Source organism: Besnoitia besnoiti, chromosome III (assembly GCF_002563875.1).
Source record: "Besnoitia besnoiti strain Bb-Ger1 chromosome III, whole genome shotgun sequence".
NCBI classification, from domain to species: Eukaryota; Apicomplexa; class Conoidasida; order Eucoccidiorida; family Sarcocystidae; genus Besnoitia; species Besnoitia besnoiti.
In genome coordinates, this window is record NC_042358.1 from 2871278 (window position 1) to 2897117 (window position 25840).

A 25840-nucleotide genomic window follows, 5' to 3' on the forward strand; every position below is an offset into this window, starting at 1 on the left:
TCAGCACATCTGTTGCACAGCGATACCGAGACACGGCCTCGGGCAGTAGGAGCAGGTACCCGTCGCTCACGCCGCCACTTGAAGTCGACTGGGTTTCCCTTCTCCTTTCCTTGGCTTGCTTTTCTTGCTTCGCGTCCTCTGCATCCTCCATGCGGTCGTCGCTACTCTCCTTCGGTCCTGCAGAAGACCAGGGACGTGCAACGCCGCCCCGAGGATCCTGTGTCTCTTCGACGCACATAATACACGGCAGGATTTTCGCGTTCCGTCCGACTGTCTTTGGCGCGACAGGAAGTTTGAGAAGCCCGAGTGCGACTGTTCTCTTCCTTGCTCACGTCCTGCATGCAGAGCTTGTGTTCCTGCGGAAAAAAGCACCGGTGTGTATGCCTGAGCATACCTGCTCTGCTCCCTTCTCGCAGGCGGCCCTCGTAGCCCGCCTATCCTGAAGCACTCGTTTCGGCGATTCCTTTCTCCAGGGATGCGCACCGTCGCCACTTTTTCCTGCCGCCTTTTTCTTCTTCTCGGGCGAGCGGTGGCTGTGGCTCTCTTTGGTTTTTCCGTCCCTGCCTCTCCGTCGTCATACCACCTTCCCTGAGATAGATGCATCTCGCTTCTGCAGGTACCGCTCTCCCCTGTGCGCCTTCTCTTCTTCAGGGGACCCGTTTTTCCTCTCAGTCCTCTTGCCTGTCGCCCGTCTCTCGCAGGCACATTTGCCGGCTCCGTAGGGCCCTCGCCCGCTTGCCTTTTCTTCTTCTGCTTCTTGTTTTTTTCACTGCTCAGCCGATCCTCGCCTCGACACTTCCCCTCTCGGCTCCGTTCTCGCTCAGAAGCTGCTCCGCCCCTGTCTCCCTGTCTGCCCCACGCCTTGACTCCTCTTCTGCCTTGCGTCCACCTCCCGCCTCCCTCCGGCTTCTTGAGCATTCTCTCGTTTCGCCGTCTGCTTGGCCGTTATATTTTCTTTCTTCTACCCTCGATGCCGCTGCTACGGCCCCGTCTTCCTCAAACTGCCTTTCTTGTGTCGCTTGTGTGCTTCCTGCCTCTCCGCCTTTGTCGCGCTGGAATATTTCTCCGCCCCTTCTGGGGTGCGGCCCTGCTTCTCCCTCTCGCTCTGCTGCGTCTCGCCCTCTGAGTCCCGATCGACGGTATCCAGTGCCGCGGCCGTCGCGGGCATCTGCGCCGTCTTTTTTTCTGACTTCCTCGTGCGCGCCTGTTCGCCTCGCTCCGAGCGAGGACTCTCATCATGCCTGCGCGTGTCTCACTCGCCGTGATCTGCCTCGAGTCTTCGGAATAGGAAGCGAGGGACATCCAGAAAGCGCCTGCAGCACGATGGAGCCTCTGCGGAGGAGATCTTTCTTCACCGCCTTGCGGCAGCGTTTTTCGGCCTCGTGTTTCTCACGCCGACCTTCTGCGGCTTCTCCTGGATCGCCAATTTCGTTCTCAGCCGCTCTCTCTCCTTTCTCTTCTCTGTCCGCATCTGACCGATCCCACGCCCCCTCTTCTCACCCATCTGCGCACAGGACAGAGGCCAGTTTCATCCCCACTCATTTATTCCCCGTTTCCTTGTCTTCGCCCGGGCGCGGTCCTCGAGCTCGCTCGCTGTCCTCGCTCTCTCGCCACACGGCTCCTTCCTCGCCCTCCTCTGTCGCTTCGTTCGCTCCTGATTCGCTCCTCGCGCTGCCGCTGTCGCGGGCCTTTGTCTCGGCCGGCGTTGCGGCGCCTCTCCTGCGTCTGTGTGCGCTTCGCCTGTCCACGCGCTTTGCGTCTTCCTCTGTCTCCTCCGAGGCGGCTGACGACGCGGCGGTCGCGACGCCACAGGCGGCCTCCTCTGTGGAGCCCAAAGCTGGCCTCGCCGCCGACGGTCGGGGGCGAGCGAGGGAGGGAGACAGATCGACCACGGGCTCCTCCTGGTGCGACTCTTGGCGCGCATCAACCAACTTCGCCGAAGTAGGCCTCTGGCGCGGACGCCTGCCCCCGTCTGCCTCCCTGCGGAGTGCCTGTCCAGACGCATCTGCGGGCGATGAGAAAAGGCAGTCGAACTGGCGGGCGGCGTGGAAGGCGCGCGAGCAGGGCAGAGAAGGCAGCCCGCCACTGTGCTTCGCGCAGGCCTCGCAGAAATGGGACTTGAGCAAGAAGTGGCGGTCGCCGGGATTCGGTCGGGGCGCGCGGCAGGGCGACGGCGAGCGCGCGGAGACGCAAGATACGCGGGCGCTTGACAGGGAGGCGGACAGCGCAGGGGACCGTGGAAACGGCGGAGACGGGGAGAACAAATCGATGTCTTCCTACGCGAAGAAACCGTGCAGCTCACAGACGAGCCGCTATACCGCGTTTCGCTCGTCGTCATCACCGCTGCGAACTACGGCGTCTTCTTCCTCTGCCCAGCCGCTGAAGGTGCGGTCGGCCTCTGAGTACACCAAAGGGTGGAGCCGCGACGCCGTGTGGGGAGTTGCGGCCTCGGCGCGCCTCCGAGCGGGGCAAGAAGGGACGGCAGGAGACTCTCCGGACGGCGAGACGGACGCGCCGAGCCGCCAGAAAGCGAAACCCGCCTCGCCGTTCTCTTCTTCGGGAGGGGCCCCTGCGGAGGAGATGGCATTCCGGAAGTCAAGCTCGATTTCAGGGACTCGAAAGACGCACTTGGGTCGCTGGTCAGATGCGGAAGAGGTTGCGAAGGCGCCTCAGAGGCGCGGAGAAGGGGGTAAGAGCGGAGAGCTGGACGAGGCGGAAGGCGCGACTCAGGCGTCGGGGAGCTGTTTCGCGAAGACGTCCGCGCTCGCGGACAAGGTCACGTCGGGATCCTGGAGCACGTGGAGGAGAGCCACAAGCTACTCAAAACGCACGTCGTCGGATAGCCAAACTACGGCAAAGCAGAGCTTCTCACGGTTTGTGCCCTCGCCTGCGTCGCGCGCGTCCTCCGCGCCACCGTCGTCGTCTCTTTTCGCGTCGCGGCGCTTGACAGCCGCCGAGGAGGCTTGGCAGGGAGAGCGGGCGAGCCGGTCTGCACAGAGCGTTTCTTCCTCTCCCTCGGAAGCTCCTGCCTCCCGCGTCTCGTCGCCGTATCGCCGCTCCCAAGCGCCGCCGTCTGCGGCCTCGGCTCCATCCTCGCCGCCGTCCTCCGCGGCGGCGCCCTCATCCTCTTCGCGGCGCCCGTGGACGCGTTGGTCCTCTCCTGGCGAAGTTTCCGCTTCTGCGAAGAAGGACCGCAGCGGCTCTGCGCCAGAGAGCCAGAGTTCTTCTTCTTCCTCCCCAGGATCTTCGGCGTCTCTCTTGTTTTCGCTGGAGAAGCGCGAGGAAGAAGCCGCGCGCATGGAGGCGCTGCGAATGATCATGAGCGCCCGTGAGCGGGACGCGTTTCAGAAAGACGTCGACGCGCAGGTCGCGGCGCTCCCTGCCGACTTTTTGCAGGCGTGCGGCCATCATGACAAAGTGAAGGAGTTCGCCGCCAAGCTCGGAGGAGACGCCGCCTTAGCGAGAGAAACAGAGGGAGAGTCGCAGAGCCACAACGAGAAGCAGTAAGCCGCAAGCAAACAGATCTACGCACGCGCAAATCACGCAAAGATTACGTGGTTCTCTCTCTCTATATATATCCATACATTCGTGTACATACGTCTATGTGTATGCATTCACGTTTTAATGGGACTTAGGTTGGGCGTGCGGCATCGGTGCACACCGGAGAAAGAGAGGACTCGCTGATTCCTAGTCTGTCTTCAGGCTCTCACGCAGAAGAGCATGCGTTCCTCCCTCCACGCATGTCTTTCGTTTCTTTTTTCTGCCTGCCCCCACTGGGCTCCCACGCTCCCCTCTGTGTGTCTTCTCTCTTCCAACATGTGCCACTCACCCGCTGTTCACCTGCTCGTCTCCTTTTCGTCGCTTCGTCCTCGGTCGCTTTTATTCCGGGCCTGTGGCGCGTTGCTTGTTATTCTTCTTCCCGCCTTGCCGTCGCTGCACGGCCGCTTTTCCCGTTTCTGCTTTCTTCAGCACGTTCGCGTCGTCCGCCGCCACGAGCTCCGCGTTGCCGCCGTGGCCTTGCCTGGAGCCCTGGAACGGGCGCGTGGTCACCGCGCTGCTGACGCTGGCGAACTACCGCCTGAGCGACTACGAGCGCCTGCGGGCGCTGCAGCCGCCTCCAACCTCCGCGTCGTCTGCGTCGTCCTTCGCCGCGCCTTTCCCCGCCGGCGGGGGCGCCGCTCTGCCGGCCTTCTTCGCGTCTGCCTCGGGGACTTCCTTCGCGCCCGCCGTCCTCTCACCGGACGGCAAGACGCCGGCTGCGCTGTTTCACAGCCACAAGCAGTACGCGAAGGTGGCTGCGCAGCTGCAGGAGGCGCCCGTGCCTGTGCGGTCGCTTGCGGAGGCTCTGGTTGTCGCCCGGCTGGGCGGCGTGGCCTTTAAGAACTGTGAGAAGAAGTTCAAGCTCGATCCCGAGCTGCGGCGCCCGCTCTTTGCGTCCAGCACGCTCCAGGCGATCTACGAGACTCTGGAGACCGGTGCCTGCGCGGAGGTCCGCGAGCGTAGGCAGCAGCGACGCCTCGAGGCAATCGGCAGCCTCACGCAAGTCGCCGGTGTGGGACGGAAGACCGCAGAAGCGCTCGTAGACCAGTGCGGAATCCTCTCTGCAGAGGAACTCCGCCTGCATCTCGCAGTCGCTGTGCGCGACGAGGAGGCTGCGGCGGCCGGCGCCGCAGCTTCCCTGAAGCCCGACAGCGCGCGCGAGGCGGGGTCGTCGCAGAAGGGAGAGAAAGGGAGGCCGAAGAAGAAAAAAACAGAGACGAAGGAGCAGGTAGCACCGGGAAGCGAAGGGCCTGCTGCGGGCTCGTCGTCGCCGCCCGCCTCGGCGCTTCTCAGTCTGATTTCCTCTCCGCAGATGCGAGTCAACGTGCTCTACGGGGCGGCGCTGACGGCCCAAATGCATCCCTCCGAGTTCCTCATGTGGCAGAAGAAGCTCATCGCAGCGGTCGGCGACCCTTCGCTCGACTCGCTCGCCTTCTCGCTCTCAGCCGCGGCGGGAGGGGCGTCGCAGGCCAGGGGAGAGGCAGCCGGCGCGACCGAGACCGCGGAGGAAAACGGGGGGACAGAATCGAAAGCAGGCGAAGAGGAGACTGAAGGCTACATTGTGACGCCCGTGGTGTCTGTGGGCGGCGGATTCTTCACTCGGTCCGCATCGCCGTCAGCCAGTCGCCCGCGCGAGCTTGAAGTGTTCCTCTCGATGCTTCCCGAGCCCCTGCCTGTGCCGCCGGCCTCTCTCCTGCCCTTCCAGGAGACCGGCTGTGAGGAGAAGAAGAGCGGAAGGCTTTTTTTGCGAAAACAGCCGCCGCCTCGCGACGTGGAGACGCAGGCAGAGAAGGAGGGCGGAGGCGCGCGGCCGGGCGGCGTGCCGCTGGAGTGGAGTGCCAAAAAGCGCGAGGCGCTCTTGGAGGGCATGAAGGAACGCAAAAACGAACTTTTCTCGCGGTTCCTCGCCGTGCTGCAGAATGCCAACCTGGTGGAAGAGATCTTTGAGCGGAAGGAGGACGGGCGATTCTCCTCTGCGCGCCTCATCGTCAGACTGCCCTGGAACGCGGTCGCCAAAAGACAGGTAACGAACGAGAAAGCAAGAGAGAGACTGAGAGTGAGAGCTGCGTTCGGAGTTTGTGCTTGCCACTGTATGCTGTCAGCTGCGGCGCCGCCTCCTCAGTGCGAGACGTATGGTAGGTTTCCAGCGCCTCCATATCGTGTGAGGCCGTTTCCGGGATGGAGCGCGCTCTAGCGGAGCTGGCGGCTGCGCCCGTTCAGACGCCTCGAAGTAAGGTCACAGACACAGCTCAACCCGTTGTCTGCGTGTGTCGCTTCTTTTCAGCTTCGCGTGCGTGTGGTGCCGCCTGACCGCCTGCCCTTTCTGAGCCTGGAGAGCAGGTGCTCAGGCGCTTCCTACGTCGAGCTGCAGGCGATGGTGAAGAGCCAGTTCGGCTGTCAGCTGACGGCCGATCGCCTTGTCTTCCCGCCTTCGGCGTCGCTCGGCGCGGAGGCGCAGGACGAGGGCGTGACCAAGAAACGCCGCCGAAAGCGCGAGGCGGAGGCCGCGGACGAGGGCGCTCGCGGAAAGGCCGACGAGCCTGCAGACAAGGCAGACGGATGCGGGAAGCTGCGAGAGCTCGTGAACAACTGGGTGTTCACCGAAGACCAGCTCCTCCAAGCCCTGCAACTGCCGCATCCGCTCTCGCTAGGCCAGCGGCTTGTGAGTCTCTCCTATCGCGGCTTCATCAGCGCATCGGGGTCCGCGAGGCCCTCGGCGAATCGGTGAAAAACATGGGGCGTCGCTGCCGGCTCCTGCTCCGTCTGAGCCGCCACTAGCCGGGCTGGAGGGTCGGAGATCCAGATTCTACCGATCTGAGAATGTGCCTTCTCGTGCTGTCTCTGTAGGGATACCGATTTAGCTGCCTGTCTGTGTAAACCTCTTCAGGAACCCGCTCAACATGTCACAGTCCCTGTGTTTTCTCTCTGTTCCTCGGTTTCATGGAAGTCGTCCGACGAGAGCAGCGTGCAGGCCCAACCGCAGAAAGCCAGAGGCAGCTTTTTTAGAAAGAGAGACCGGGGAGTCAGACAGACGCGAGCCCACAAGGCGCCACGGCAGAGAATAAGAGAACGTGGTACTGCGGACGGTTCATTAAACTGTAAGCGACATATCTGATGCACCGCCTCATATGCATCGAAGACACTCGTGGAGCCCAGCAGCCACACCCCCGGTATTTACACGGAATAGATTTGCAGTATCTCCGAACATATCTTTGCTAAAGAAGATAAAGCCAACGCTCGGCATGGTTTCGAGGCTTAGCGTCTTTATCCTTTCCTCGTCAGCTGGCGCTCCTTTCGCCCACTTCACACAAGTTTTATTCTTGAGGAGGATCGATTTCGGCGGACGCAGCCCTCACCCTTTTCTTGGATGTAGATATCCGGCAGTTCTGCCACAACCGGCACTTTTTCAGCAAGCTTTCAGTACAGACGCTTGCACGCTGGGCGCGTATACCAGTCTAAGAAGCACTTTACTCGTTTCTTTCCTGGCGGGAGGATACGAGATCACCGCAGCATCCGCGGAGTCTCCCTCCTTACACAGCCAGCAGGCGGCAGGGGTCTCTCACGCCTTACCTCGCAGGTCGACTCGGGGACTAGGCTCACTTTTATTCTAAAAGCCGCTAGAGTTTCCCTCCCTTTTCTTTCTACACTCGATTCCCTATCTGCTGCCACGGCCCTATGAATCGCCAGCCCCTGCAGCCTATAGATCACAGCACGCGTGAGTGCGCGTCGTCTCCTCCTTCCCCTCGCCTTCTGGCCTCTCGTTCTCTCAGTTGTTGATGCCCGCGGCCCTCCCCTGTTTCCCGAGCGTCGTTGCCTCGCCTCTGTTTCAACCCGAGACTGGCTCCGAACATCCAATCTCTGTGCGGCAGCCAAGTGAGCCCCTTCGCACTCGCCGCCGCCAGCACGGATGAGAGACGAAGGAAACTGTGGGAGTGTGCTGAAACGTGATGAATGTGAATTTCCGCGGTTTCTGTCCGTCTTCGCTAACCTGCCCCTTTCCGCGAGTGTTTCGTACTGGAGACGCAGGTCTGCGCGCACATCTCTTTACCAGGCCGGCACCAGCCCTAGATCCGTGTCTCATGTGCAGCGCTTGCAGGCGAGTTTTACACAGAGCCGGGACGTGTTTTGACTCGTTCGCGCGGAAAACACCGCGACAGGCCCGTTTCCGTGCTTGGGTAGCGACGAGATCGTACGTCTTTCCGCGCTGCCTTGACGTCACACCGACCCTGAAAGGCTCTCGCGTCAGATCTCTGAGGATGCGCGAGAAGACGCGCAATTGGACAAACCGTTTCATCAACAAGTCAGCGTCTAATATACGAGGTTTTCGTCTCAGATGTGTCCTCAGTCACAGCACGGAAGCTGCCTGCAGAAGGGCCGGCGTATCTGGCGCCGGGAGCGGTCTGCGTTTACGAGCGCGGACGAGACAAACAGATTCGCTGCGATTTCGAACTCACGGCAAATGTTCAATATATTCCCTTCCACAAGACGACTGAAAACCCAACAATCGCGTGGAACACCGCTCACGGATTCTTCACAGGCGACGAGACGCTGTAGGCGCTAGGCGCCTCTCACAAACCTAGCACACTGCGTTCCCCTCCAAGCCTCACAGCCGCACTCAAGGCACGACAGACACTAAAATCGCAGTCCCTTAACTCAGCCAGTCACCCGATAACACCCACCGGATATACATGGCGGGAAAAGTCGCGCAGTCCTGGGCCGGCCCGGCGGTCGGGCTGTGCCTGCAGATGTCACTCCCCTGCGAAGCTCCCCCACAAAGGAGACACCAGATTTGGAGGCACTGGAGCATGACTTGTTCCTTCTTCTCAACTCTCTTGCGGCGCCGTGCTGGAAACTCACTTGGTAAATCACAGCGCGAGCCTGAACTCTCTTCATTCGCCGTCTCTCCAGCAGCCCGCGAGGGCGCGGCCTCGCTCTCTGGACCCGTCAGCATGTCGAGTACGAGCCTGCAGGCGTCATCCCGTCCGACGCTTTCTTCCACCCCGAACACAGAATCGCCAGCGTGCCGACTCAGAGGTGGTGAACACGAACTAACGTTATGTGGCCTCTCTCTGTCTCCCTGCTCTCCGCGACTCGCGCAGGAGAGCGCGGCGAGTTCGCACAGCGCGACGACGTCGGCGAAGCAGCCTGAGGCGGCGTGTCTCAGCTGGTTCAGTTGGGCGCTCTGAAGCGGCGCGAGAGTCCCCGAGAAGGCCGAGGACTGGCGAGGCGAGCAGCCGGCGCCTGGGGCCTTGCGGCCGTGTGCTTCATCGTCCTCCGCGTCCGAGTCTGCTTCGATTTCCCGTTCTGCAGCCCTCGTTTGCGTCGCCTCCTTTGGCGCCCCGGGGCCTGAGGCGGACGAAGTCGTCAGCCCGCTGCCGTGCGCTCGGGCCCGAGCAATCGGCTGGAAGAGCGAGATCGTCGACCAGCACAGTCGCCAGCACAGAGCGAACAGGCGCCGCGCTACTTGTGGCATCTCCTCTCCGCGACCCGCCGCACGGAGGTCACGCATGAAGGCCTCCGCAGAGCGCCTGCGTCTGCCTCCGTCCGCACCAGGGGAACAAGACGCAACGCCAGCAGAGGCACCCGACAGTGACGAAGCCGCGCGCGCGCAGCCAGAGAGACACAGAGCATACCACAGCCGCACCAGGAAGCGAAGGCACTCGAAGAGAGACAGAAGGAGCGCCACACCCTCTGGACTGACCTGCACGCGCAGAGGCGAAGACGCCTCCACCGCGGTAGTCGTGCGGCTATCTTCAGGCGATGCGCCAGACGCAGAATGAGAATGTCGAATCCCGAGGAGCTTGGAGCGCAGGAGGGCGACTTGACGTGCTAAAGCCGCGAGCTTGCCCTGACCGTCTACTGGGTAGCTGGCGCGTGAAGCCCGCGCGAGGGGCGACGACGGGAAGCCAAGAGAGACAGGCCATGCTACGACCTCAGGCGCAAACAGAACCGAGGCTGCTCCCTCAAGAGAAGAAGTCCTCGAAGACGGCAACACAGCGGACGACGGGGCCTGGGAGTCGCTCGCGCTGCCGGCATCGTCCTGACTCACTCCCGTTGGCTGCGCTTTATTGCGCGTCTTCAAGCCTTGGCATGCGCGCTCGACGCGACCGTGGCTAGCGACGAATCTGCGCAAGAGGCGCTTCAACACTTCGCGCCTAACTGCTGAACCCAGGAACGCTTCGGACAGGCGAATGTCTGCTTCGTCTCCGCCAGGACCGTCCTCTCGCAGCTTCTCCGCCCTTTCCCGCGCTATCTCTTGCCCGCCTTCGGAGGAGGATACGTAAGACGCCAGAGGTGCTCCAATCGCCTCAGAGACGAGGGAGGACTCCTCCATGCCTGGAGGGCGCGGCGACAGCAGCGAGGCGTCCACGAGGGCCTCGACCAGCTCGAGTGCGTCGCGCGCCACCGCCAGGGCTTCTTTCCTCTGAGCGTGGAAGGCGCTCCGATTTTCCGTGCCTTCTCCGCCGAGGCTGCATGCGTCAGACACGAGCGGCCAGAGGGACGCGGCCGTCGGAGATGAGAGAAGAGGCAGCGCCTGCGGCTGGAGGACGGAGGAGAGGAATGCGGACCAAAGAGATCTCTGGGGTGCCAGCGGTGCAGACGTGGACGAAAAAGACGAAGTCGAGGACGAAGGATGGAAGAGAAGAAGACGCAGATGATGGAGGAGCCACGAGAGAACTCCAGGGCGCTGCAGGAGCACGCACGCGTTCCAGCAGGCAATAGGGAGCGCGGCGGGAGCGAAGCCTGCGCCCTGGGGCGAGCGCATCTCTCCGCCCTGGACTCCTCTGCATGACGTGGTAGCCGACAAAGCAGAGAGCGCCGCGTTTTCGAGGAGAGCGGAGAACTGCGGAGGGAGCTGCAGAGACAGCCGGAGCGCTGCGAAGACTGCCGACGGGAATGGAGACCCGAATGAGGAGAAGGAAAGTACTGGCGACGACGAAAAGAGAAAGAGGGACGAAGGCGGCAGCAGAAGAGAAGCTGTCGAGGAGGACTCTTCACCCAAGCTGCTTCGCTTTTTCGCTGGAGACGATCCGAGAGGACACGAAGACGATACAGAGGGCCCTCGAGCAGACGACGGAGACGACGAGGCGGCCAGGGAGCGCAGAAGACACGTCAACACAAACTGCTTTTGCTGAAGAGACGACGCAGACACAGGTGAGAGAAGGAAAGTCGAGAAGAGGGAGCCTAGCGACGGCGCGTAGTACTGCCCGATAGGCGACGCCGCGGAGGCTGCGCACGAGGAACTTGCATTCGGATAGAGGAACGCGGAGCTCGACGGCGACGCGAAAAGGAGGGCAGAGAGGCTGGGTCGCTGGAGAAGGAAATCGTTTAGCAACGAAAAAAGCGGATGCTCCGGCTGAAGCAGGAAAGGCAACGCCGACGCCGCGAAGGCCGTCAAGACTGGATGGAGAGCCTGCAGGATGAAACAAATTGAACACACAACCCAACGGAAACAGTGACGTGAGGCAGGTAACGAACCGAGGTGCTAGAGGTTTGTGCTGATCCAGGCGGCAGAAAGAGAAAAACACGAAAGGTCGAACACAAGATGCCCGGCAGAGGGACATGAGGTGAAGCGAAGCGCCTCGTGGGGAAACAATGGTCTAAAAAGCATATCCTGCCTCCAGACGGAAACCAATCACACAGCGGCGACTTGTAGGTACAGGTGACGCACAACCGCAGAGCCGCAGGATGGCGCCGACGGAGTCCCTCGGCATCCAAGCAGGCCGCGATTTCGTACCTCAGGGCACACTGGCGTATCGTCGCGGTTTCCTTCAACAGCTACTTGCTTGTCCGTCTGCATGCAATCTTCGTCATACTCATCACCTTCTTCTTCCCCCCTTCGCTGCCGTTGCCTTCTGCGTTTCCTGCTGCGTCCTCTGCTTCGCCCTTCGTACACCTCGTCGCCCTCCTCGTCGTACTCGTCTTCCGCCACTTCGTTCGAGGGTGCCTCAGCCGCTGCGTGCGCCGCGCTGGCTCGCGCCTTTATGGCAGTCGGCGGCGGGACGCTGTTTTTCAGAGTTGAGAGCAGAAGCTGAATCTGTCGGAGTTCGCGGAACGCGAAGAAGCTCCGATGCTGCTCAAGCTGCCGCGAAAACTTCCTGCGCCTCGCAGCTAGAACTGCGGTGCTCGGCTTCCGCTGCGACCCGGCCTCGCCAGGGGAGCCTGAGGCGCGTGCGTTCGAGGTCGCTGCGTCCCCGCTGCAGCCCTCTGCAGCGGCAAGCGCCGCCGTGAGCGCCTCGATCTTGGAGAGCAAGAAATGCTGCTCCGAGAAAGAAAGCAGGATCGTCAGATCCGCAGACAACTGAAGGAGATGCGAAAACATGGCAACGCCGTGGAAGGCCACGCTCCGCAGATACCCGTCCTGCGAAATGAAGAAAAACGGGCACACACAGGGAGAAGGCGCGACGTCCACGACACCGACCCAGCCCACAACGAGCTGCGTTAGCGCTCCTGAAAGAGGGAAAAAGTAGAAAGAGAGACTGCAGAGACTACGCCTCCGCGCCCGTCCCCCCTTGATGCATCCCTGCGGCGACAGAAAAGCACTGAAGTTTTTCGGCGATGCCTGGGGCAGACTATCAAACAGATGCAGCAGGACTAAACGGTCAAACGCAGCCAAGCACTCAGCCGAAAGATCTGTCCACGTCGCACCGCCCGGAACCCAGCAGCCCGGGGCACCACTACACAGCTGCACGCGTATACAGACAGAAAGGCACGGAGAAGAGACGAACAGACACAGCGAAGGCTCGCACAAGGTGGCAGGACGCATCAGCAGGAAACAGCGAGCGAGAACGGCGACGTGGTTTGGGGGAAGTGCAACCGGGACGGATGTCGCCGAGGCCGTACCGTGGCGGAGAGAGTCATCAGGAGCACTTGCAGGCCTCCGCCTGCGGCGAAACGTCTGAGCCAGGTGCCTTGGTCGTCGACTTTCTCTCGCTCTTTAGCCCACGCGGCGAGTTCTGCCTCCGCAGCGTCTTCGCCCTCGAGCTCTTCGATCTGCATCCAGTTCTCTTCATCGTTCACGTCTGCGCCGTCGCCTTCTTCCCCGCTGTCTCCGCCTTCGTCTCCTTCTCCGCCTTCGCCTCTCAGACGCGATTTCTGCTCGCTCCGCATGCGCTGGCGCGTCTGCAGCTGGCGGGCGGCGTTCAGGAACGCCCAGACGCGACTGGTCGCCGACTCGACTTCCTCGACGTCGAACGCGGCAGCGAGGCGGCTGTCGACGTCGGCCTTCTCCTCCGCGTCGGCTTCCGGCTCCCGCGCCTCCTCGGTGTAGCCCGTCTCGTCTTCCTCCCCGTCGTCCTCTTCTCCGTCTCGCCTTCGCTTTCGTCTGCGGCGCCTGTCCTTCGCCGGGGCAGAGGCAGGCGTCTCCGCCTCGGCTGTCCCGCGCTGCCGCTGCAGCCAGCGGCGCGCAGCGCCGCAGGCGCGCTTCGCCAGCGCGGCAAAGGACAGCGACGCCGCGGAGTCCCGCGGGGTAAATCCCGCGGACGGCTGCACTGCCGCGAGAGTGTCTGAGTCTTCCGGCTTCGTTCCTTGGCTTTGGTCGCCGCCCGCGTCGCCGGGCAGGCCATCCTCGAGCTCAGTCTTCCTGCCCGCAGCCTCGCGCTCGTCGCGCATCCGATACAGAAGGGACGCGCACGCAGCCACGAGGCGGCCTGTCAGGAAGGGTACCAAGTAGGCAACGTCATACCGCTTGGGCTGAGCAGAGGACTCTCCTGCCGCGCTGCTTGTCCCTCTAGCGGAGACGTCTTGACAAAACGTGGCTGTCGCCCTCGCGTCTCCAGTGGCCGGCAGGCCTCGTCCGCCGCCTGAGATGACGGCTGAGAGAGCGAGCGAGGCCTGTGCGCGCGCGCCGCCGGCTTCGTGGCCTGCCAAAACGCCGGCGTGTTTGCCTCCCAGACAAGGCAACGCGAACACAAGACTGAGCGCCTCCTGCTCATCCGTAGGAGAACTCGTCACGTCGGCAGACCGGCCGGGAAGTGAGGAGAACAGCACGCCTTTCGTGTCTGACAGGGAACACGAGAACGAGAAAGAGTCAAGCGTCCTCTGCATGCGCGCGGGATTCAGACTGAGCCAGTCGAGCGCGGAACGGCCGGCGCCAGATGATGAAGAACTCAGTGCGCTCAGGACAACTGACGACAGTGAAGCAGCCGGACTCTCTTGGTCGCACTCGTCGAAGAACGCCTTCAGGTCCTCCATGCTCCAGGCTCTCCGCTGCGCGCCCTCGAAACCTCGTTTGGTTTCGTCGTCCCTCCGCCCTCGCGTGCCGGTCTCGCCGCCCTCCGCGGCTGCGTTCGCACGATCTCGTTCTCTGTCTTTTTTCCGTTTTTCTTTTCTTTGCTTTCTCGCGCCCTCCTCCTCGGATGCTTCCGCGGCATCTGCGTCGCCGGCAGCGCGTTGATGCCGCAGGAAGTTCAGAAGCAACAGCGCGGCGTCCTCTCCTTCCGCCTCATCTTCGCCGCCAAGCTGCTGACCAGGCTTCCGCTTTTCGCGGCCCTCCTCCTCGCGCGGCTGCGGGAGCCGCGCCGCCCAGGCCAGCGCGACGGTCACCGGGACGAGAGGCGATGCGCCGGAGGCGTCACTGGCCTGTTCGGAGTCGGCTTTGTCTGCGGAAGCTCGCTGAGAGGTGAAGGCAAAGCTGGAATGGATATACGCCTCCTGCACTTCTGAGCGGTCGGCGGTGAAAATATCCCGTAGCGCGCAGTCTGCCGCGGACGTCGACCCCCCGTAGAACGACGCAAACAGAGTGTGTAGCTCCGGAGGAAGCAAAGCCTCCAGCAGGAAAGGCGTGTAAGCGTTGGTATCATCTCCCCCGCCAGGAGACATGCGTGACCCTTCTCTGGCCGCCTCCTCCTCGTCATCAGCAAAGAAAAAAGATCGCTTGTTCCTCGAGTAGCCGTCCCGCTCGTAGTCGTGTCCCTCGTAGCCTCCCTCTTCTTGGTAATAGGAAGTGTCAGCCCACTCATTTCCTCCTTCGCAGTTGCGGCTCTCCTCTGAGGCACCCTGTGCGTCTCTTCTCGGGACAGCTGTGTAGTAGATAGGGAGCAGCTCGCGCGCGAGGAGGGAAAGGAGGGGAAACAAGGCTGCGCGTAAATCAGGGCTGCAGTTGTCATGTGCTTCCTCCGTCTTCGCCCCGAGCGCGTCTTCTCGTCTTGCGCCATGCCCGCTGCTACCTGGCTGCACTTTTCCCATCTGTGTGCTCGGTGCGTCCTCTCCCGCCTTCTTCGTGGATCGTTCGCCGATGGCGTCGATTTCGCTTCGCCTCTGCTCGCCACCAGCCGCGCCTGCGCCGCCCTCCGCGGACGCATCGCGCGCCGCGGCGTAGCACAAGAAGCGAAGCGCCTTGCCAAGCTGCCTGAGGGCGTCAGACTGGAGGATCTCCTGAGCGAGGATCCACACTCGCTTCTGCCGTAGCGCTTCCTCCTGGTCGCCCCCTATCGCCTCGCCGCCTTCTGCGGCTTTCTGCGCCTGCGCGCCCTCCTCCAGCGCCTTTTTCGCCTTTTTCGAAGGGGGCAGGAGCGCCGCGGCGACGAGCCCTGACCGCCAGACGGGCACAAACGTCTGACACCAGACCTCGGCAAAGAGCGCGGCTCGCTCGCGCACTGAGGCGAGGAGACTTTGCGGGTGCAAGTCGGGCGGGCGCCGTTTGACACCGGCGCTCTTGGACGCGAGCGCGACCGCCAGCATGTCCAGCTCTCTCAGGCCGCCGACGCGCCGTGCGAAGCTTCGCGCCAGACGCAGCATGCCGCGCTCGGCTCGCTGACGTAGCGAGGGCGAGAGAGTCAAAGGCAAAGGAGACGCTGACGCCTCCGCCGAGTCTGAGAAGTCGGTTCGGCGCGAGGGAAGCTGACAGACAAGTCTTTCTAGCGACCGCGTGAGGCGGATGCGAGAAATGAAGTCCAAGAGCAGTGAAGCATTGTCATCTTCCGCGGCGCAGCCCGTGTCGCCTCCACGTCCTTCAGACGCCTTTCGCGGTCCGTACGTCAGCTCGCGCTGGACCTCCTCCAGGCACTCGAGCAGCTGCAGGGCGGGCGACGAAGAGAAGAACGATGAGGGCGGCAAGAGAAGACCATAGGATGGGCATGCGACGGACGGAGAAGTCGGCGGGAGGAAGGCGCGTGCGGCGGCGCTCGCCTTCCACGCGGCAAGGCTTTCGCTGAACACCTGGCAGCACACACCGGCGAAGGCGTCCCGGAGGAAGCCAGACAGAAATTTACATTTCTCTCGCGCGTCTCCTCCCCACCTCACTGTCGTGGATTTCGCATCGGCGTCATCCATGACCGCCTCGCCGGCATCGCAAGAGCTTCCGTTCTTCGCTTTCGAGTATGAGCGGTCGTCGCGGGCGGATGTCGCGCACATGCTTATGGCCTCGTAGAGACCCACAGCCATCCACACCGGCGTTGCTTTCCTCGCCCAGATTCCTGCGGCGGCGCGCCTCTCTGTTTCCTCCTCGCCGAGAGCTCCGTCTCCGCCTTCGTCGCCTTCCACGGCGAGGCCGCCTTGAGGCGGGAGTAGGCTGTCGGAGGCGGCGAAGGCGAGGAGACTGTCACGGATGGCAATTACCGCCCGCTGGAGCAACGCTAACTCCGTCTGAGAGTCTCCGGCTGACCGCGAGTCATCGGCGTCGATCTCCAGCGCCGACCGCAGGACCGTGGAGAAACCGGCGACCGCAGAGGAGCGCCAGAGGGGGGACCTGTCTCCCCTCTCGTCGTCCTTCGCACTCTGCGCAGTCCCCATCCCCGCGTCGCGATCTCGCCCCTCGTAGAAGTCCAAGGCCGCTGTCATCAACGCTCGTTCGCCGACAGGCGAAGCCTGAAGTTCCTCGCCTCCCTCCCGCGTCGCCTCTTTCTCGGCGCCGTCGCCCCCCAAGACGCCTGTTTCGATTCCTGCGCTCAGGGACTGCGGCACGCCGCAGACCCGGAAAAGGAGCCGGAGAATGGATGCTCCCCAGCGCATCGCAGCCTGCTTGGTCTTCCGCTGTTTTCTCTCCTTTTTCTTCGTCTTCACTTCCTTGTGACTCTCGGCTTCCCCCACTAGAGAAAGCGCGTAAGCGAAGACGCCGGCGAACACGTCGCCCGCCTCAGACACGGTGTCCGGCGGCAGCTGGCCTTCCCTCAGGAGCAACAGCTCGAGGGCGAAGCGCCACTGGGGCAGGAGGCCCTGACCCGGAGGGTTGTCTGCTGGGGCGCAACTCCCGGCAGGCGCTGCGGGGGACGCATGCGCAGCCGCACATGAAGACAGTTCGTCACTGCAGCCGAGTAGCTCCAGTTGCACCGCCTTTCTGAAGCGCACACTCGCGCGGAAACGCCGGCAAAAGAGACTGGCGAGCGACGGATGCGCGATGCGGCCCTGAGCGTGCCAGAGCTTTGCCGCCGCTGCGGCGTGCTCAGCGCGACAGGGAGATGCACACTTGCGCGCGGCACCGGAGACAAACAGAACGCTCTGCGCAGAAGCTGGAACGAAGCACTGGCGCACCACAACTCTCTCGTACTCTAGGAGAGCCGCCTCTCTCTGTCGACCCAATTCTGTTGGCAGCCCCTGCGACGAGGCGCAGGCGCCGCGATCCGCCACAGGCTTTGCCAAACAATCCAAAAGCAGAACGAGGAGCTCCGCCATGCGCACACGCTGATCCTGATCCTGCTGGGTGTCACAAAACACAGGGGCAGCAGGGGCCGCCGCCGGCTCAGAGGCCAGACGCAGAATGCCAAGAAGGAGCCGAACCTCGACTGCACTGAGGACGCGACTCGCCGTGGAGGAGAGAGAGAACTCAGACACCGACACCCGAGAAAAGAGACCTCTGGGCTCATCCGGTCCCTCGGGCGCGGAGTGGGCAGGGGCGAAGTAGGGAGCCTTCGAGGCAAGGCGCCCGCAAATGTAGCTTTCAGCGAGGTCCAGAGGCCACGTGCCTTCAAGTGAAACCGGGAAGCCGGCAGGGGAAGCTGCAAAAGCGACAGACACATGCTGTATGCCTTCTTTTCCGCCTTCCTTTCGCTTCTTCGGGGAGGCCTCTTCGCCCCGGTCCTCGAAACAGCTGTCGGCGTCCTCCTCTCTCGCCCTCCTCTTTTTTTTTCTTTTCTCTTTGTTGGAAGCCTGCCCTTGCGCCGAAGGGGCGGACAAAGCGTCCACGTCGCCCTCGTGCCCCTGCAGACGCGCGAGAGCAACGAGAGACGCCGTTTCAGCGTCATCGCCGGGCTGCTCGCCCAGTGCCGCGTGCAGAAAGGTGATCGCCGGGGCGACGAGTGTCTCATTCTCGAAGCCCCAGGCGGACGCCGCTGCGCAAATGCGCTGCAGTGTCTCATGTGCACAGCGCTGAAGAGCGGAGAGAGACCGAAGTGCGCCGCCGCTGGCCCCTGTGTCCCGACTCTTGCGATGGAGTTCAGAGACAGCGTCGTCTTCGAAGGCTCTCCTCCGCTGATCCAGCGCGGCCAGGCGGCTCAAAGGGATCGCCACATGCGTCAGGAGCTGAGGCAGGAGCTCGCGTGCGAGAGTGAAAAACGGGGATTGCGAAGCTTGGAGGCGAACAGGAAGCTGGGATTTCGATCCGGTCGCGTGCAGAAGGCGGCGATCTTCGGCAGCCCAAAGCAGGACTGTCGTGATGTACGTACAGCTGAGGACCGGCAGCTCCAGGGAGCGCCGCCGCTCTCCTTCTTCGCTTTCGTCTCCGCGGCGTTCGCCGTCGGTTCTCTCCTCGTGCCCGTGTTTACTCTTCTTCGCTTTTTTCAGTTCGCTGCGACTTGACTTGTCAATCGCTTTCCGCAGCTCCTCCAGCCGCCGCCGCGACCACTCCCCGAGAGCACGGCCTCCGGCGCGACCCGTCAGGATGCAAGCAAAGGTCGCGGCGTCGCAGATCTCGGAAGGAGCGGACGAAGTCAACAGAGGAAACGGGGACTCGCGAGGCAGGCGCACCGACTGAGAAGCACGCGCATGAGTTGCGCTTGACGATTCAGAAGCGTAGAGCGACGGCGACGCCACGAGGCCAGCGTGCTTCATAGAGGAGTCCAGGAGCCTCTGAAGGTGCTGGATGTGCAGCATAGTTCTCAGGAGAGGAACCAGCTGCTCGTGTGTGGAGTTGCCAACTTCACCTTGATGCGGCGAGGAGGCGGACGACGAAGAAGCGAGCGTTTGGCACCGGAGCAGAGAAGAGCAAAGCCGCAACAAGGCCCACAAATTCAGCCGCACTGCATCAGCGGTGGCCGCGGGGAGACAGATACGCGCCTCGGGGCTGTAGGGGTCGTGACACAGAGAAAGTGGGAGGGGAAAGGCGGAGGACACGCGTCCACAACGAGGTGCAACGAGAGGAGACGAGAGTTCACTCATCTCGACTTCCGCGTCCCAGAACGCGGAGAGCGCCCGCGACGGCTGAAGCTGACGCAGCAGGTCTACGAGCGACAACGAAGCGCCGACCAAGAGCGACGACGAGGGCACCTCATCCGTGGAGTCCTCGCTCTCGATTCGCATCGCCTCAGAGAGAAGAAGATGGGCGGGCGCAAGGCAGGAGGACTCCTGATTCTGGTTTTCTCTTTGATGTGTGCCCGGCGCGCCTTCCTGTGTTGCCTCCTCAGCGAGCCGCGATGCCTCACGAAGGACCGCAGAGAGTCTCTTCCTCCAACCATTGATCGTTGCGTACAAAGGGTGTCTGGATGCCGTTTTTCGCATCGCCTCGAGTGCCTCTGCTTTCTCCTCGTCCTCGTCTTCTCCGTCTCCTCTCTTGTTTTCTCTCTCTTCGCCGTCAGCCGCCGAATGTTGAGCCGCGTCCCTTTTCTTCTGCTTCTTGCCCTTCGCCGTCTTCTCCTCGCTGGCCTCCTCCTCTCCTGCTTCACGTGCGTCTTCAGGAGCATCGACGTCCCGCGCAGCAGTCAGCGCGCTGCCGACTACTCGCCAGGGGCCCTGACGGCGAAGGAGCTCGCGGACGGGCTCGAGGAGACAAGGGCGAAGCGACAGGAGCCCGAGGAGACCGCGGGTCACCCACGACCCGATGCTGTTCGCACACAGTGCGGTGTCCCTCTTGGCCGCGGCCGAGCACGGCTGGGCTACCGGACAAGAAGAGGAGTGGGAGAGACACGCCAAGCCAGCCTCGTCGAGCTGGAACAGCGACAGCGACGCGCCCGACACGTCGACGTACAGCGGCCTGCCGCCGTTGCACTCAGGAGCCAGCGACAAATGCGAAAGCAGAGCGCGAGTGAACAGAGAGACGCCTTCGCCGGCATCTGAACGCGCCGCCGCGATGGGGCAGCTGGCAGACGCAGCGGGAGGAAGTGGCGGCTGCGGGAGAAGCAAAAGAGGCTTTTCGATCGCAAGTTTCACAATCGAGAGGAAGTACGAGGCCGCACAGCGGAAACAATGCGAGCGCGCCTGCGCGGTGGAGCCGAGCGAATCGCGGTTGGAGGAACGAGGCGAGAGGGCCGCTAGCCAAACCGCCAGCTCGTTCACCCGCGCTGTGGCGAAGACCGGAGAGACAGAAAGACACCTGCACCGAATAACAACACAGACGCGAGAAACACGGAGCCAAACTAGAAGGGATTCTCCATACAGCGATAGAGATGCACCAGATGCACCACCTGCTGTCAGAGCAGCCAGCCACTACAGCATGCTTGCATATCTGCATAGATGGCGGTAGTGTGGTTCGCCGGGCACACCCCCCACTCGGCGTTCCGCACGTTCACGCAAAGAAGATAGACACGACTACTTGGTGAAGAGGGCGGGACACGCCGGCAAGCGCGCGTGCGTACCCCGTGTCCCCCCTTCCCCCCCTCTTCTCCGCATTCTTCCGTCAATCCAGCGAACGGACGCATCGTCCCGGTGTCCTGCACATGCGCGATTGATCGAACCCTCAGCGACAAGCCTAACAGAAGCCACATTTCCATTCTCCTACGCTATTCGACAGATGCTTCACGCCTCTGGGCGGCATATCTGCCGCTCGTCTGCCTTCAACCTCTGCCGCGGAGTCTTCGCTACGCCTCGCTCCGGCTAAATCTCTACTGCGTCGTTTGTGCGTTGCAGTCTGAGAAACCGCGCGCTTACCTGAAAAGCAGCGCAAGAAGGTTTTCACTGAAGGCGCTGCGAGAGCGCATGAGGGCTGTGTTCCTTTCTGCAGCAGACGGGCGCCGCATGACCCGCTCCAGTTCCACGGTACTCTTGCGCCACTGAAAAAGAAGCTGCGTGAGAAAGATCATCGCCTGCTTCGAGACTGTGGAGCCGACTTGAAATCCGAAGCGAAGGCCTTCGAGCCCATCTCGACCGCCGCCGAGAGATTGGAGCCCCAGAGCCACGACCGCAGCTCCGGCCTCCGGCTCGAGGGCCCAGACAAAGGGACACACGAGCACGCCTCCAGCGGCCGAGGGGGGGACCACGGGGAGGGGGCGTGCAGGAGACACCAGCAGGCGCGACCAGTCGAAAGAAAAGCCTCCCGGCGGGAGAAGCAGAGTCTGGTACAGGCGCGCGACGTCCAGGCAGCTGCGGACGCAAACGGCACAGAGGGCACAGTTGACAGAGACATAGGCGCGAAGCAAACGAGCCACTGAGGAGCCGCGGATGGCGAGAGGCCCCTGACGAAACGAGACGTTGCTCGCCGAGAAATCGTTGTTCGTACACATCCACACCTATTTCAACGTCGGCGCCTGTGTGAACGGCCTGCTAGGCGGCTGCAGAAGCAGCATACGACACACCCTGTGGCGCAAGAAAAAGCAGAATGCGTCAACACCAGTTGCGGTCATCGCCAGGCCTTGATTCATTTGAGAGAAGTAAAGAAATCGGGTCGGCGACAAACGGGTGACTACACCATGGGCTGCAATCAACCGCCTCGGGTGGTTGGGTGTGTGCAGAAACGCAGCTGCGGAGGTGCGTATGGGTTTAAACAGAAGTGGAAGCCGCTCCGGCGCGGCGCAGCTGACCTAAGCAGCAGAGAAAGCGGAGAGGCTTTTCCGTCCTCGGCCCGCGCCTCCTCAGTTTCTTCTTGTCCGTGTCCGCGTGTGGGCAGAACCCAAGCTGACGAAGAGTCAGACGACTCGGAGCTCGAGGCTGCGTCGGCGCGTGCCGCAGCCTTGCTCCGTGAGACTCGAAAGAGCGGGAGAGTCTGGGAGCGAAGGCGGCGCAGAGAGAGCTGCAGAATGAAGGAAGGCGCGAGAGAGGGATGGCCTGCACCTCCATCTTCGGCGTCTCCATTCGGAGAGGAGGAGGTGGCAGAATTATTCCGGTCGTCCGCACGCTCCTCGTGGGACTCTTCGTCAGTCGACTCGTCGTCCTCGATGCCGCCGAGATGGAGGTCGAGGTCATCGTCTTCGTCCTGATCTTCCGCGTCCTTGTTCTTCGTCTTTTTTCCCTCTCTGCCGTCCCGCGCGGGGTCCGAGGCGTTTGCTCCGTCTTTCGAGTTCTTCTTGTTGCGGTCGCCTTTGAGCTCTTTCGTCACTTGGTCCTTCACGAGGGCCTCATCGGTAGGCCAGAGCGCATCTGCATCCCAGCCGTCGAGATCCCACGCCAGAGTCATGCCTTGGTTTTTCTTCTTGCTCGTTCGCTCTGCATGCACATCCTCCTCGGCTCTAAAGACCAGGAAGTGCTGCTCCAGCTTCTTTAGACAGTTCAGCACGGTTTTCTCGTCGGGGAGTCTGTCGCGGACGGCGGCCCTAAGCAGAGAGGGGACCGACTCGCCGCCCCAGACCCCGTCGGCGGCCTCTGGCGCCCTGTCCAGCGCCTGGCCGACGACCTCGTAGAGGCGGCAGGCCGCTCGCAGAGAAAGTAAACCGAAAAAGTTCACGGATGGCGAACTATGGAGCAGGGTCGCGGTGAGATGCTGGCGCAGCAGGAGGCGCGGAGGCGAAACGAGCGACACGAAGGAACGCATATACTGTCTTCTCTGCTCTCCAAGCTCAGCTTCCCGCAGTTGCACTTTAGCCGCGGCCTGCAACGTCTCTGCCGCCTCCGCGGTCGACACGCCGCCGCACACCGCTGCCGAGGCGGAGAAGTCCGCCGAAGCGGGGCCTTGGGGCAGGGGCGGCGAAGAAAAGGAGACAGCTGACGAAGACTCGGCAGAGGGGGAGACGGAAGCGAGGGAAGAGAGAGACGCGGAGTGGTGCCCACCCAAGGGCAGAAGAAGGAGGCGGACAAGGAGATGGTGCGAGAGAGCAAACTGGACTGATGAGCGGGCCGCGAGGTGCAGAGACGACAAGGACTCCAAAAATTGGACATGCAAGCCCAAAGGATAGGCAGAGAGCGCAGCGAGCAGAAGCTCCTGCTGGGGCGGCAGAAACAGAGGGCGCAGAGATTGCAGAAACGAGAGGAGAAGCGACGCGTGCGCCGAGGCGCCCGCGTGCGGCGAGGACGGAGACGGCGACGACAGAGACTCGGTGGAGAAGGACTGGGGCGGCTTGACCGCCAGGGTCGCAGGAGGGAACACAAAGAACAAAAGATCGAGGAGGAGGCTCTGCAGCACCCAAGATGGAGAGGAGGCAGGAGAGGACGATAGCGGCGACGCCGCAGCGGACGGAAAGAGCGCGAGATAGAGTTGACTGTGCGACCCGCTTGAGGCTTCAGAAGGCGCCGCGCGATCCCCCGCATCTTCCGCTCGTCTGTCGAGAGGCCTGAGGAGCTGCTCCAGCGTCTCTCTGCTGGTAAATGCGTGGAGCAGATGCGCCAGCGCATGGAGGACGGGCCCCGTGGCTAGTCGTCTGGCGATCGCTCCAGCGGGACTCGAGCCGGGCCTGGGAGCTGCTCCCCCTTCTCGGCGCCCCCTGCCTGCAGCCTCGCCCTCCATTCCGTGATCGTCGTCGTCAGGACAGCCTGACAGAGCCTTGGAGCCTTTGCTGAATATTTCCGCGAAGCCGCTGCCTTCGCGCCCCCCGCCGGCAGCGCCGCGCTGTCCGCCGTGGCGCAGCAGAGACAGGTGGGCGCGCGCCTCCAAGTCACGAAATGCTCGCCGAAAGCCCAAAAGCCACACCAGAGCGTCGCGCCGCCGGTCGAAGCGCAGAGTCAGGAAGGCCCTAGCGAACAGATCCAAGACGCTGAGCGACTTTGGCGCAGATGCAGGCGCCGCCGTGCCGCCGGCGAAGCCCGAGGAGGAGGAGCCTGCAGACTGCCGATTCATCGAGGGGCGTTGCAGGAGAACGAGAGGCACGCTTTTGTCTTCGTGGAGCACAAGAAGCAAGAGGAGACAAAGGGCTTCTTGGCGGAGCGCGTAGCGGACGGGGACTGCGCCACACGTGCCGACGCCCGCCTCGCTCGGAGGCGCGCACACATCGCCGCTGTCCACCTCGGTGACGAGGCGTTCCACAGCCGCCGCGGCCTCATTCGCAGAGAGGCGTGCCTCTTTGGCGAGGGGCGCGGACGTCGCCTGCTGAGGAGACGCCTGGTCCGGAGACACCAGGCGAGCGAGAAGGGCGTTGCGCCGCTTGCCGCATCCTCGAGCTAGACACGAACACGACGTGAATGTCCGTCCCCACGCAACCGGCCAATCTGGAGCCTCCTCAGTGTGATCTGGGACAGCTTGGGCAGGCGAGGGCGATGACGAGCTCTGCTTTTTAGTAGACGCGCCATCACCGGAGGCCTGCGCGGAACTCTGACGCGTCACCTCGGGCGCGGCGTTGCAGGCCAGCGGTGGAGCCCACAGCTGGCTCGGCGAGCCCGGCAGTTTCTTTTGCTGCAGGAGTTTCGGTTGGGGGCCCTCTAAGGCGTAGGCCAGGCAGGCTAGGAGGCTCCTGTCGCCGCCGCCCTCCGTCTCCGTCGTCGACCCGCTGTGGCTGGAGCCCAGTGCGGACGCCACGCGGAACGCCGCCGGCGAGGGCACGACCGTGACTGCGGAGCGCAGAAGCTGCAGACAGCAGAGCCTGAGGAGAGGGGAAGGCGGAAGGAACGAAGAGCAGGACGAAGGAGACGAAGAGAAAAAGCGCCCGAGCGAAGCTAGCAACGCGGACGTCGTGACAGCTGCAGACACTTTCCGCCGCGTGTCACACGTGCGGAAGTGGGCGGTGTCGAGGAACTCGCTTTCCAACACCCGCGATACAAACAGAAGAAGCAACTGTCCGAGGCGCTCCAAGTCCTTGAGCAGCTTCGAGTCCGCCGGCGCCGCCCTGCCGTCGCCTGCGTTGCTTGCGTGCTTCTGGCCTTGACTGAACCCCGCAGAGTGCGTTGTATCCTCGAAAATCAACATTCGAAGGAGGTTCATGACCTCCGCGCAGAAAGGCGAGACCGCGCAATAATTCGTCACAAGCCTCTCGAGAACGCTAGGTGTCCCCGTTTCAGGCTTCGCCGCTCGCCCTGTGTGTCGATGAAACGCGTCGCCGTCAGACTCCGCCGTCTCCTGAGAGGCGTGGCGGTGCTTTTCGGCGGACGCATGCCTGTAAACGAAGGCTCCATCTTCCAGGAGAGGCCCGAGCTTCCGAAGAAGGTCCCCCAGGAATGGCGACAGGGGAGTGTCGCTCTTGTCTCTGTCGGGCGATCTGCTTTCTAGTCTCCTTTTAAAGGATTCAACGGCGGTGCTGACAGTGGTAAGCTGGCGAGCGAAAAGCAGGCCCTCGTCCTGGCCTGCGCTGTCTCCCTCCCTCTCTTCCATTTGAATGCGCCCGCGGTGACTTGCGAAAGGAAGGAGGAACACAGGAAAGAAGCGAAACGCGGCAAGCACCTCGCATGCGGAGGGCGCACGAAGCAGCAACGGCCCTTCGTCGGCTTCTAAAAATGCAAAGGGCGCCCTGGATCAAGATGCCTGCGTGCGGCGAGCACTGCTTAGTTCGTTTTGTGGGGCTGGCAGGATCGAGCTCCAGGGGACGCCGAGAGGCTCTCTGGTTCCGGTCATTCCTCCCCCTCCAGCCGCGCCAAAGTCGACGGATTTACGTAGACGGAAGAGAGCAAAGCGTCCGGGATCCCGGCCCTTCGATTAAAAACGAGAAAACCCCTCCTGCGATCGACCTCTATGTCACGCTTTCCGCTGCAGAGGCCCCACACGGTGCTGGCCTAGTGAGTAGGCACTAGACGATGCTGGGCAAGCACAGCCGAGAAGATTATTGGCGATATCAATCGAAAAAACGGATGGAAGGAGATGGAAAGCACATGCTTTGCTGGTGTTGAAGCCGCGGGCTTCTCGGCGCATGCACGGGTCGATAATCGACAGCTGTGCAACTGCATGCGCGCTTGAGTTTTTCTTTCGGGAGCGTGCTGATCAAAAGCAAAGTTCGACAAAGGCCATTCAAACCAAGACGGTCCATACAGTGAGATATTGAGCCTTTCTGAGAGCTGTCTCTTCTGTGGAGCACACCTTGGTCATGCAACAGAGACCTAATCGAGTGCAGGGTAGATGAAAGGACTAAGCAGTCCGCATGCT

General features: G+C 62.5%; 2 protein-coding genes across 2 annotated transcripts; one reads left to right on the forward strand and one right to left on the reverse strand.

The window, feature by feature from the left end:
* Nucleotides 1-1323: 1323 nt before the first annotated feature.
* On the forward strand, nucleotides 1324-6268 carry BESB_046980 (uncharacterized protein; the record flags this gene model as incomplete). Its single annotated transcript, XM_029363149.1, has 3 exons — nucleotides 1324-3503; nucleotides 3970-5563; nucleotides 5825-6268. 3 exons carry the CDS (start codon nucleotides 1324-1326, stop codon nucleotides 6266-6268), a joined length of 4218 nt encoding a protein of 1405 aa, XP_029220515.1.
* Nucleotides 6269-8188: 1920 nt separating this feature from the next.
* Nucleotides 8189-25075, reverse strand: BESB_046990 (uncharacterized protein; the record flags this gene model as incomplete). The annotated part of the gene is made up of 5 exons (XM_029363150.1): nucleotides 8189-10954; nucleotides 11279-11902; nucleotides 12385-20002; nucleotides 20557-20988; nucleotides 21426-25075. 5 exons carry the CDS (start codon nucleotides 25073-25075, stop codon nucleotides 8189-8191), a joined length of 15090 nt encoding a protein of 5029 aa, XP_029220516.1.
* Nucleotides 25076-25840: the final 765 nt, after the last annotated feature.